Source organism: Coptis chinensis, chromosome 7 (assembly GCF_015680905.1).
Source record: "Coptis chinensis isolate HL-2020 chromosome 7, ASM1568090v1, whole genome shotgun sequence".
NCBI classification, from domain to species: Eukaryota; Viridiplantae; Streptophyta; class Magnoliopsida; order Ranunculales; family Ranunculaceae; genus Coptis; species Coptis chinensis.
In genome coordinates, this window is record NC_141462.1 from 75551955 (window position 1) to 75565625 (window position 13671).

The 13671-nt window shown below is 35.5% G+C and overlaps 1 protein-coding gene and 1 pseudogene across 1 annotated transcript; one reads left to right on the forward strand and one right to left on the reverse strand.

Annotated features, from left to right (window-relative positions):
• Positions 1-872: 872 nt before the first annotated feature.
• Positions 873-5388, reverse strand: LOC147488903 (kinesin-like protein KIN-10C). The gene is given in 16 exon segments (XM_086574516.1): positions 873-1106; positions 1187-1225; positions 1308-1370; positions 1458-1479; positions 1612-1658; positions 1762-2048; positions 2163-2253; positions 2605-2629; positions 3165-3196; positions 3491-3533; positions 3623-3848; positions 3851-3930; positions 4048-4252; positions 4367-4748; positions 4830-4995; positions 5075-5388. Coding segments are annotated over 16 exon segments (1965 nt in total). The 5' UTR covers positions 5287-5388; the 3' UTR covers positions 873-1061.
• A 2308-nt stretch (positions 5389-7696) lies between these two features.
• LOC147488904 (DNA polymerase eta-like) lies at positions 7697-9802 on the forward strand (annotated as a pseudogene).
• The last annotated feature ends 3869 nt before the right edge of the window (positions 9803-13671 follow it).

Sequence of the window (13671 nt, forward strand, 5' to 3'; positions counted from 1 at the left end):
AAAATAATAATAATAAATAACAAATATATATATTTATACTAGTTTTTATAGTGGTAAAATGAATTATTTAAAGCAAATAAAATTTTAATTAATTTTAATTTTCGGATCGGATATTATCCGATATCCGTTTCGGATATCCGAAATCATATTCGGATAAATTTTTTAATATCCATCGGATTCGGATTCGGATTCGGATATCGGTATAAATTTTCGGATTCGAATTCGGATACAGGCATATCCGCATCCGAACCTATCCGTTTGCACCCCTAGTGCAAAGTGGAGGAGATGAACAAATGGTATTCTCGCCACTTTAGTGCATAGTAGATAGTCCCACATTGGTTATCCACCACATCGGGTAGGGTTCGGGCCTGGGCTTGGGCTTTCTTGTTGTGGGTAGTGGTTTGACCAATAGCTAAACTTGTTTTGCCTTTTTCTTGGCGCGAAGAAGTTTCGATGTTCTATTAGGAGTTGGTCTCTTTTCTCCTAACCTCTATAAATAGGACCGTGAGTCCATAGAGAAAATAGACTTGATCGAACTCAACTCGAAAACAAAAACTAAAACCAGTCCTTTTCTTCTTCTCTTCTTCCGCGTCGGTCGCAGAGAGTTATATTGTTGCTTAGAGGGTAGTCCGTCTAGTGCAAAAGTCGACCGGCTGCATTAACCATTGAATCTGTGAGGAAAGACGCCATACGCTGTTGCCTTCTCGCACCATTGGAAGGGGCTTAAATCTTTCCTAAGGACGGCTTTAATCCGCGCGCGGTTATTCCCGCCATCGCTGTCCTTGTTTCTTTATTGATCATCGTTCATACGTTCTACTTTAGTTGCTGTGATCATACAACTATTCTAACACCATAGACGTACGTTTCTGATATAATATGAGAAACACGCTCTTTCCATAGATGCTTACAGTACAATATAATGTTACAAATGGAGGAGAAAGGACAAAGACATGAATAAGTAATTACACTGAAACAAAGCTTTCTGATAGGCTGAAAGCATAGCATCACTGAAGTAGTTGATGCAACCAAGTTTAATGTATAAATGAACTCGGGTTCTCCCATTAGTCAAAGATTCCTCTAGCTGCTCTCCTGAACAAGTCGTTGACCTACGAGATTTTTCAAGAAGATTACTTTTGTTTATCAAATAGTTTGAAAAAGAAAATGCAGTGAAAACTTGAAAATCTACCTGCTTTGAAGAAAGTCCTATCTTCTCCAAATCATACAGCTGCAAAACCGAAAATTTTGCTTTCTCAGCATCTCCACAATTATACAACTTCAAATGTTCAAGAGTGGAACACTTCACTAACCGATTTTAATGGTGTTGTTTCCCTGAGGTGGAGTATGTGCTCTGCTCTTTTTTGTCCAATACCCTGGATATGTAAAGAAAGAAATGATATAACAATAGACGTAAAAGAAAAGGAACTTCAATGTCAAGATTTTGGAGGACAATATGTCACCTTTAATTTCAATAGCTCTTCTCTGCATTCGAACAAAAGAAGCCCCATTAGTCACAGTTCTTATGTCAAAGAACATAATAATACTAAAAGATCAAGCTTTAGGTCCAAGGGTGGAGGCCAAAGTTGTAAATACTGTGAAAGAATTCTAACTTACTTGCTGGCACTGTTTAAGAAATCAAGGTACTCATGTACAAGAGAACTCTGCAGACAAATGATAGCAAAGTAAAATTTTCTGTATTATACAGTCCATCTGCAAAAATATAAAAAAACTCTTAGAGGAATTCATTATATTGGATCTACAAACCTTCAAACTGGAACTTCGTATATTATATTTATCAAGCGGAGTGTCGGTTCCCTGAAATCCCTCGCCATCTTCACTGGTCAAAACATGCGACGCTTTGGGAGTCTTTGGGTCGAAGAAAACCATACAAATAGGATCTTTGGACATAATGTGCTCAAAAGGTCTCATGATTGAATTGTTGCTGATAGGGGAGAGAACTTTTCTAAGAGAATTATGTAATGCTCTAATTGCTGATGATGCCCCAGAGTTGTTAGAGGGGCTGCATATCGGCTTTTCTTTCTTCAATTCATCTACACAAAGAACGATTACATCTCAACAATTGTGACAAATGTATCAAGACAAACCAATGTTAAAAAAGACAGTGAAAATGTTCAGTCTGTTCCAGAGAGAACAGGAAAATATACCTTCAAAAGAAGCTTTTGGTTCCGGCAAGCTGGCTTTCCAAGTGGTGGCCATATCTTCTTTGAAATATTTGTCTTCAACAAGGCCATTCATCTGCAAGGAGGATTCCATTTAAATATTATTTAAGTTTTCAGTTTAAATACAAATGAAAAGAGGCAAAGCAACAAATTCACTATATGAGCAAAAGGATCCTTATAGCATGGTGTCTTTATAATCTTCCCTACAGTGCATGTAGGATCTTAATTAAGCTAACCATGTTCTTCATTATTTGAGGAAATGCTTTCTCCTATACAATGTGCTGTTATATGTTAATACTTTGATCGTGAGGCTATGTCTCAGTGATATTGATAGTTTAGATGAGCTCATAGGCCTTTCCACTTAGATTTCCCTCTAAAAATATTTAAACTTACATTAATGGTGGGAATAGGGCATGAAAAAACTTACATTGCTTGAATCATGGTAATCACGCCTTTAGAGTTATCGTGATTAGATACTTCTCTGCCATTTTCTTGCATAGAATCCAATTTGACTTCATATTCTTCCACACTAGGAAGGCACATCCTGAAAATAGATAACCCAAGTATTATTGAGCAAAACATGAAATTTGCTTTTGGGAAATAACCAGAATCATATTTAAGGCATTTTCCATGGCACATAGGCATGTGTTGATGTATGGGTTAGGCTCTCCAAGTAACCTCTCCGTCTAAAAATAAATTTTCTTTGTATATAAGTTTACTCCTTGCATATGGTAACAAAAAATTTGCATTACATGACTAAAGGTGATCTTTACAGAGGGAAGTAAATCTGTCTTCACAGCTCTCATCATTGGAGACGTATGCACCATCTCCTTGCATAATGCTATTACAATCATTACACCTTTTCACATCATGGATGTGCATGCTCTAGAAAAATCACAAAGCCTAACTGCCTAAGTAACATAGTATGGTTGTTTTCTTTCCCCGATAATATACTATGGTTGGTTTTAACAATAAATATAAGAATACCGACGAGAAACTTTAGATACATTAACGTGTGCCTTAATGATTCAAGTATTTCAACATTCAAAACTTGGAAACAATAACTGCAATAGCTGACAGCAGAGCTACGTAGGAGAAAACTTCTAAAAATTCTTTTAGGCCATTCATATTATGTTATCTTGGCAACTCAAACGCTGAATTGTCTAAACTCTAAACTAGGCTACATAGGTTAGGTTTTAAATGGCAGTGGGAGTTCTCATATAAACTTATTGATCACCCCCACCCTCCCAACAACAACAGAAAAAAAAAACCCATTAAAAAAGTTCGCTCTTCAGCCATAGTCTATCACTTACCTCAATGGAGGATTCCACAGGAGCTCCAGATTTGAATAAATTTCTGTAAACGGCAACCAATGGAAACAGAAATTAAGAAGTATGTGAAATAATTTACTATTATTGTCTAGCAAAAGCTCAAAAGAATTCTACCTCCTTCCATCTGCTAAACCTTGGTCAGTGCAACCCTTTGTTTTTGTGTAGGACTGACATGAGGATTGCTTCTTCACAGATCTGTTGGTAGATAGTGGAGTTTTGCTAGGAAGTGGAGAACCAAATGCTCCCATTCTTTGTGTACTTTTGGTCTTACCTTTTGATTCAAGCCAAGTGCGAAGCTTTGACTCCATGTCAATCTTCTCCTTGGGTGTTTCTTCTTTTGGGTCAAAGAAATATAATTGGTAATCTGGCACCGAGAAGCTAAACTGACTGTGTTGACAGATTCTTGGTACTCACCCGATTCTGTGAAGGATAATAATGAGGAAGAATAGTTGGAGACAATGAAAAAATGGAATATACTAAACTAGGAAAGAACAAATGAATGAAGTTATGTAGAAAAAAACATATATATAACTCTTACCAGACAGGCAACCATCAAAGAGTGACTGTTTCCTCCAAGAGAATCCTGCAATATCCTAGTCAATTTGCTTTCACGGTAAGGTACTCGAGATTTGTTATTATTGAGAGCATAAATAACATTTGACAATGCAAAGAGGGATTGATTGATCTTCACACTTTCTTGAAGTCGGATCCCTTCATTGCCAGTTCTTCTGTTGTCTTCATTACCTGATTAGATTGTGTTACCTTAGCATTTAAACCACAGAAAATAGGCCTAACTCACAGAAGAAAAGAAGCACATAAATTCATAAATCAACAGCCAAGATAAGGTGAAAAGGAAACCTGCTAAGTCAATGAGATTTAACTTTCCATTAACAACAGGACTAGAACCGTCGGTAACAACAATGACAAGAACCCCATGGCTTCGACTTGAAACATCATTAAGTCCGGTGTGGGCAACTTTACGCCTTTGAATGCCAGAAGATAAAACTTGGTGAAATTCCGACATGGTGCTCACTGAAACCCTAGATAGTCCTTTGAGGTGAACTTGTCCCTCTTTATCATCCAATACCAAAATTTCTTGGTCTTTCGGTTGCAAGAGATCATAACATCTATCCATATAAACTTCATAGTATGAAATCTCAGCAATACTTCCAGACATCTCACACATGTCCAAAACCATCGACATGGACAGCGTCATAATCCCTGGTAGTTCATCAGTCCCCTAGAAAATTATCTACTAAATTAGTATTTCTCTCCGAAAAACAAGTCAAGAAACGATAATTTGACAACCCCATCCACATACCTGCATTGTATGCGTCTTTCCACTACCCGTTGCACCATAAGCAAAAACAGTACCATTACATCCATGAAAGATCCCTGAAATCAAAGGGCTGACCTCTTTGTGAAAAATCTCATTCACTGAATTTTCTTCCCTAAAGAACGAGTCCAATTTGTAGCACTCTTTCCGACTGAAACCGTAGAAATAAGTTTAAGTAATGAACTACAGGTCCAGATACTAAATTGTACTGTAAGAAATTAAACTCTTACCTGGTAAATTGATCTTTGAGATAAACAGCTACTTCATCATTAAAACCATGTTCTGAATCAAGAACAGAAGCACAACAGATTGGGTTTTTAGACTTGTCCAAGACTTCAGAAGAAAGAAAAGGACGTACCCTTACCACAACTCTTACTTTTGAAGCATCATCTGATTGTTTTGAAGATGTTTTTGGTGATTTTGTTACTGATGGTGTTTCCATTGACACAGAAGTAAATGTAAAACGGAAGAGTGAAGAGTGAAGGAGGAGTTTTGAGGATCAAGAAAGAACGAGAAATGAGTTTTGTTGGTTTTGACCGTTGGGTAATACGATAGCCGTTAACCACTTTATTTAGATTTTGAATTGAGCTTTTCTGTAAAGCGTTTGATTGGGCTTGGGTCTTTTTGGTTCTGGGCCTCAACAAAGTAGCCCAATCCATTTTTGGCATATGACCGAAACTATCGGTGATTTGTTGCGATCGAAATATCAGGGGGTGATATAATCTATATATATACTAAAATTTAACCCGTGGCTATGCCACTCGAGTCATAATTAAATGAATACACGTAAATTTAACTTTTACAGTAGAATTACTATTTTTTTTTTCTTTGACATTTAAATTGAACTTATTAGAGCATTTGCAATGCAGGTGATAATTTTCTCCCCCTCTATCACCGCCACCTCATCACTTATTCACCCTCTTTTCACTAACCCGGTGAAAAACAAGGTGAAGCTGTGCAATGCAAAGGTGATAAAAAATATCTCGGACGGGATGTTGGATTCCGTTTGGACGTAAAAATTGAAAAAACACTCCGGACGGAATGAAACATCCCGTCGAAATTTTAAAAACCCCAAAAAAAGTCGAAAAATCATGCGAGACGGAATCTAACATCCCGTCCGAAAAAAAAACCCATTTTTAAAAAAAAAAAAAAAAAGGCCAGAATCCAACATCCCGTCCGAAGTTAACAAGTCGATGAAAAACTTCGGTGGAAGGTTTCACCTTGTTTTGAATGGAGAAAACTATCACCGAAGTTTATCACCCTGCATTGCACGGCACTTTTGGACCCAACTAGGTGATAGTTTTCACAAACCCCCCTCTATCACCTGCATTGCAAATGCTCTTAGTGTCATTGTGATACCCTTAATTGAATATGCCTTAGAAAAAATCTTAGCGAGTATATGTAACAAGAAATATTTTATCTCTTGGACAATTTCAAATCGATTACACTGGGAGGCATTTGAGATTGGTAAATATCTGCAAATTTAAAATCATGTAAAACTTACCTTATAGTTGGTACGTAGGAACTTATAGTTGTTCTCTGAGCAGTTAGTACGTATATATATAAAACTTACCTTATAGTTGGTACGTAGGAACTGATGTTATAGACTAAATGGAATAAGCTGATCTAATCAAGAACAAACACCAAGCAAAAGATTGGAAATTCTCCGTTCATAAAACTATGAAACAAACCCACGGGAGCAGGGGATTCAACAAAACTACTTTCGCCAATGTTTACACGGATTGAATCCATTTGTATATCACGTTGATTCCTTTTCCTCTATTCTCTATAGCCTCATCCATTTATCCATTAGTACTTGAGTGTTGAGTCTGGAAGTACTTTGCCAAGCTTGTGTTTACTTTAAGGAGAAAACAATGGCAAGTTATCAGGGATTCAACAAAACTACTCACCAATGTTTACAGGATTGAATCCATTTGTATATACGTTGATTCTTTTTCCTCCATTCTCTATAGCCTCATCCATTTATCCATTAGTACTTGAGTGTTGAGTCTGGAGGTACTTTGCCAAGCTTGTGTTTACTTTAAGGAGAAAACATTGGCAAGTTATCTTGTATATATTTTGCCAAAAATAACAAACGCAGATTTTGGGAATAAAACTGGAAAAAAACCGGTCTATTAGCAGCTTTTGGCTTGATGATTTTTGTTTAAGTTTTTTTGGGCGTGAAGAAAAAGGGTTTTGAAAGTTTAGTTAGGTTTTGGAGGTTTTTATCTATTTTAGAGTATTAGGTAAATAGGACTCTTCAAGCATTAGTAGAGATCCAGATAAATAGGACTCTTCAAACATTAGCACATATCCTGAGAAAATCAGAACCACCACTTAAGCCTTCATAACTTTGCCTTAAAAACTGAGTTGTACATTAGCACAAATCCCGAGAAAATCAGGACCACCACTTAAGCCCTCATAACTTCACCTTAAAAACTGAGCTGTTTTGTATTATAGATATAAAAGCTTGCACCTTATCTCTCTCCTCATCTGGTGTCTTTATTTTCTAAACCGTGCATTCTCATAGATTCCTAAAAAAAAGGCAACTCTATATATTAGTTAGACCTCCCTAAATTTGTTACTTTCTCCTCTCTTTATTTTTTAATTACTATAGACTCCTTCTTTAATTAATATGGGCTACTCAAAGTAAACAATTTCACTCGATTTACATACTAAAAAATAAAAAGGAATCATGGTGTATGTTCTTTCCATCTCTTTTGTTTCTCACCAAGGATTTCTCAAGACTCAATCTTTCAAAATTCAAACCGAAAAGACTATTAAGCCCTCAAATCCATTTGGTTCAGGTTGCGATTAAATTTCGTAATAAAGTGACTTGAGTATCTATTGTAATGCGAGGTTCAGAGGTTAGAACCTTTGCATGCATGGAATTGATGTTGTTATATAGTTTACATTCACCTTGACATATAGTATATTGAAGAGTTTCAATTGCAAGCGGTGGTTGCAATTCTTTCCCAGGGAATTCGATGTGAGAGGCGTCAATTGATGAAGTGTACCTTGATCTTCTACCGATGCGGCAAAAACGATGCTATCGAGAAAATCCTCCGAATAAGTTGGAAGCAATTGATGAAGAGGTTCTCAAATCACATGTTTTGGGGCTTAATGAGATAAGAGAGGATCACTATTTTTTTGTTCCGTTGGCTTACTACATGTTTCCATTCTCAAGACTTATCACGACATCACCATTTGTTGATAAAATAATATTGTAATATGTAATTGTACTTTCCTCATGGGTGGCACCGATTGGTTTTAATTGAATGACAACAAGAAAAGGAGAAAATGTGAGAGAATGGATCTGCGGTAGTAATACTAATCATAACGATAAGCTAATAGCTTGTGGGGCTATTATTGTGGCGAACTTCGATGTAAGTCTTGAAGGAAACCGAAGTTTCATGTTATCACGGGCATTGCTCACAACAAGGTAGGAAAAAAAATATGTTGCCCTTTTTCCATCCCTTTTTGCCATCAAAGAAAAAAAAAAAAAGAAAAAAGCTCTCTATCTGTAAATGGGTTTTGGGCGGTTATATGATGGGTGATATTGTTGGCGAGATGTTAGCAAAACTTGCAAGCGGCATGAATAAGCCCCCACAACAAACAGTTGTTCCCCTTCTCAAAGATGGGATGAACAGTTAGCATCCTTGCCTATAAAGAAAATGTACCTTTTTTTTTTTTTTTCTTTTGGCCTGCTTGATTTATGTTTCTCTTTCTTATTATGCATTTTCCATTTCAACCCCCACCACCATCGTGTCCATCATCACTTCATAACAAGTCACCACTTGATCCTAATTATAGGTATTAATCTTTTGCTCGGAACAATATGGCTAGGAAGCAACTTGGAGGAAAGCTTGGGAGTTACGCACAAACCCGACCTTGGTGTAAATAGTGTTGGAGATCTATTGCAATTTTCGAAAGACTATCTACTAGAACGTTATGGCGTGAATACCTGGTGTGTTTACTATTGATTATGTGTCCTCTACAATCTTTAGAAATGACAATTTAATGGGTTTTCCATGTGGTTTTGAGTTTATTACTTGTATCATATCAAAAGCCTCCTAATTCTCTAATTACCCTTAAGAACTAATACCGCATTTCGGATAAACCGTGCAACTTCCCTACCTTAGTTAGTTTGCATCGACATTAACTTCTACTCCAGCACATGGTTATAGAGTACTGCAAGAGGCGTTAATGGGGATGAAGTTGAAGGTCGTCTTCTTCCCAAGAGCCATGGTTCTGGAAAGACATTCCCAGGTCCACAAGCTCTAAAGACAATCACTTCCGTAAGAAAATTTCTCTCTAATTTTTTCTTGCAAAACTTTCCGAGTGCAAGTTCTTCTTGGCCGCCCCCACCCCCAATACATGCAGACACATCAGTACATATGGTGACGTTTTATGTTAACTGTCATGACCCTTTTCAGGGGGCACATTGGGAGATGAGTTTAAGGCTGGCTTTTCATGAATTATGAGTTCTCATTGCAAAAACTAACTCAATCTGCAACAGCCCCATAATCAACATTGTTGAGAGCTAAAGATTAGTTTTATCTTTTTTAAAATTCTAGAAATGAAGTATTTAAACTAAGCATCTTTTTTCTCCCATCTATTCCTCTCTACTGCAGGTTGAATGCTGGCTTAATAATCTTTGTGAAGAGTTGAGTGAACGAATTCAGTCTGACTTGGATCAAAACAACAGGGTCGCTCACACACTTACACTCAATGCTAGAGTGTACAAGGTGTATATGTTATTTCTTTCTTTTAGACCCTTTCTTCAAAGGAAAAGTTAAGTACACATCAGTTCATAACTATACTAAATTGATGTTATTTGGTAGACCAATGATTCAAGTTCATTCAAGAAATTTCCTTCCAAATCTTGCCCTCTAAGGTATGGAACGCAAAACCGCTTTCATTCAAGAAGCACAAACCGCTTAATTTTCGCTACGTGAGTTCTTAGGTTCATACTGAAATTGAGACCTCCGGAAATCAAAACAATAAGTGGGGAGTAACAAGTCATTCTGTTACGGTGGGTAAAATATTAGCTACACCACCTGTAAGTTCCTTTTTTTTTATAGAACATTTTATTATTGTGGCATATAAATGTTTGGCGAGGAATCAATAATTACTACTTCGAGATGCAGATTCTATGTTTAACCATCGCACGGGAAGCTTAGGGAGAAAGAAGAACTACGATGGCTTGGTTGAAAGAATGTTTGCGACTAAGGGGACCGAACAGGCTAAAGCAAAGCAAGGGAACATAGACTAAAGCCTTGGTTTTCAGAATCTGTTTTTTAGTTGCCTAGCTGCGGTTGGCCAGATTCTTAGGCTCAATCTCGTGTCCCCGCTTTTTGGTGCGTGTATGGGCACGTCCCTATAGTGTTGCAACTTTTCTAATTGTTTCATTGATTGATGCAATGAAGTTTTCAAGTCAGCTTCTTTGGTAATGCTGACTGCTGGATTGCATTTGAAAACAAGAACATTTTTTTTTTTCATCCTTTCAATATATTCAAAATAGAATTATGTTACTACGATGAAAGTAACCAATTGACCATGTCTGCCTTTTTGTCTAAAATATTAAGTCAAGGAATTTCTCTTATTCATTTGTGGCCTAGAAAAATAGAAATCAATGGCTTTTGTTTTACTCAGAGTGCCATCTCTTATATTTCGATAGTAGAACGATCTTGGAAATCAGAAATAATTAAAGCACTCTACCGCTTGAAAGGTAATTTCCTTGAGTCTTTCTACAGTAATTGATATATGAGCTTATTTTGTATTACTCATGGACTTCGAAAAATATGCAATTTGAGGTTTGATTAAGTGTAAGATGTTCTGGCCCTTGATGGTTTTTTCTTGCAATTTAGTTAGTTCCAAGCTATGAATTAATGTTTTCAAACCCAATATTATTAGGAAACTTATTGTTCTGAATTTTTTTTGTATATGATCCCAACATTTTGACTTATTACCTAATCTTTATATATATAATAGCAAGCCCCTTTGGAGCTCTCTCGAGGGTGTCCACATCATAGGGGATTAAAATCGAAATCGTGGGCAGTCTCCAACTTAAGAATGGAAACCTACCAAAAACCCACAACTATTCACCGAAAAAAACAAAAACCCATGACCTAAAATTACAACACTAGAGATTCTCGGCTAATCTATTGTCTCTCTTCTCTATAGTCTTCTGTCTTCTTCATATCATGTTTGTTCCTTCTATTTGTCCTTTTTACCATTGTCCATATAGTTTTCACTGTCTTTATTTCTTTGGTTGGTTAAAAATTTTGTAGTAATTTCTTTGTTTTTGGTTACGTTTCTACAATTTGTTAATGTGGAAAAATTTTCGGACACTCGTGCTAATTAAACAAACTCAACACTACCCCCGCTTATTCAATCTTTTTTCTTTTTCCGCCGTTGTGTTTTTAATTTCTTGCTCATCCAATATTATTATGTTGGTCGCTTCTTGCTTTCTTTCTAAGAGATGAAACAATTTCAATAAAGAGATTAATACTACTAAATATGAGGAAGTTGGAAAATTATTTCAAAACAAGCTACACAAGAAACAAGTCATAGCCCCAACTCTCGTGCATCAACCTCAACATAATACTGAGAGTTGGTTCAGGGGTTAGTGCATATGTGGAACAAGTCAATGCATGAGTGTCCACCGAAGTTAGCAATCAACATGAAGACATGGAGTATAAGAGTTGCAAGTCAGATAGATACAAGGATGGTGTAGTGGCTTGATCTGACTCCTCAAGCTCCAAAAACCCCTGAATGATTCTACTGATATGTCATTGTAGTTGCTGCTAGACTTCCCAGGTGGCGATGAGATGAGCTTTTTCCAAGGGTATATTAACAATTACTCATCATTGTTTCCAAGCAGCTTGATGATGGAAAGCTATTTAAATTCCTTTTTCTGTATCATACTAAACTTTGGGCTTGGGAAATGTGGTTTGTTAAGCTCATTGTTGTAGTTAGGAGTTCCTTACCCTTTTTGTTGGGAATCAAGGATCTTTTGTTCACTCGGCCCTTTTAAAGTGGGATTATGTTTGGGCTGACAAACCAAAATGGAATAAAAGATAGAGAGTAATTTATAGTATAAGCATTACCTTATTTGCATTATAAGAAATACATCTGCCATCTCTATCGTAGGTTTCATTTCTTTATCCAGTAGCACATACAACTCAAACAAAAAAGCACAAACAAAACCACAACAAAAAAAGAAATCTAAAAAATTAAAAATAAATAATAGCCAAAAAAAAAAAACATATTGAATATTTCTATAAATTTGTGTTTTCATCAAAATTTGAATCATTACAATATTCTATAATTAAAACTTTTTGGTACATAATAATTCAAAATTTTAATTTATAAAATATTGGAAAAAATCAAATCAATTATATGAAAACGAAAACGGTCATGCAAAACAGGGGGAGTTTCTTTTAATTTTAAGTGCTTGCTTTGATACGACCCTTATATACCCCTACAATATTAATATTTTTCTACTTTATTCAATTTTGTGGCATTCATAGTTGCTATGAAGAGAAGTGAAAAGTGGATTGTGTATGGTGAACAAAAGACTGCAGTTATTATATTCCCCCAAAGGTGTTATTCTTTCTTCAGTACCATATTTCTTTATTGTTTCTCCTGTAGATGTATGGTTTAATTCACAAATTTGTATCTACGAAATTCATGTTAAAATCTAATGGATGGGAAATTATATACAAATAGGTGTGCACCTTGATTAGCATAGCTTCCAATTGATATTCTCAGGCTAATTGGGTGTAGCATGCCAAGCATCAAAAGCTTTTGGCTCACCTCTACATGTCCAATGGTAGCATTGCTTCCCGTATTAAAGGTAAAGAGTCATACAAAATTATATCTTTATTGTATATAATATTCTAAAGTTATACATAATAATAAAATGAAAAAAATTATATGAATGTATATATCTCAGATAATTCTACACGAAATATTTTTAGGAAAGCATAGGTAGAAAAAAGATATACAACTAAATATTTAGGATGTTAGTTTCCACTAACACAAAAAAATCTAAATTATTTTGATAGATTAATAATATTAAATTATATTACAGGTCATGACATATGAAAACTACAATTTATATTAAAAAACGATGCTTAAGGAAACTCTACAAAATGTTCTTCATGTTAAACAAGATCCATTTTACAACTCAGAATTAGAGAATGGACTATTCATCAGAGATCAGAGTAACAGTAAAGGTACCAAAAGATTTATTTTTCGACAATCAAAACCTCATAGCTAAAGACATTCCTAGAAGCCCCACATATTCAGAATAAAAATCACAGGATTCGGCTGCTTTTATATACAATCAAGTTTATAAAGGATGAAGGTGAATTTGAGATTGAAGACTTCAATTTCAAAGAACTGATGAAGAAAAGAAAAGAAGTTGAAGACAAACAAAAGCAAAATGATATTCGAGAGAGACATTATGTTAGATTGTTTGGTTGACGATAAAAACAAGAAAGACAAGATGTATTATCTCAAAGAAGAAATTCAAGCAATGAAGGAAACGGAGAGAATGGCAGACAATGAGATAACCAATAAAGTCGAGAAAAAGAATTTGAGAATCAAAAGAAGAAAAGCATGATGATTCATTATAAGGTTAAAAGCTTACTATTTATGAAAATTACTCACTATTGAAACTATTCTTTTCAATTTAAATTTAGTCTACCAAATTACCAAATGGAACTATGTCATACTCAATTAGAAGATAATATAATATTTTTAGATTATGCCAATCTGTTTTGTTTCTCAGATCCTCTTACTTACATATTATTATTAT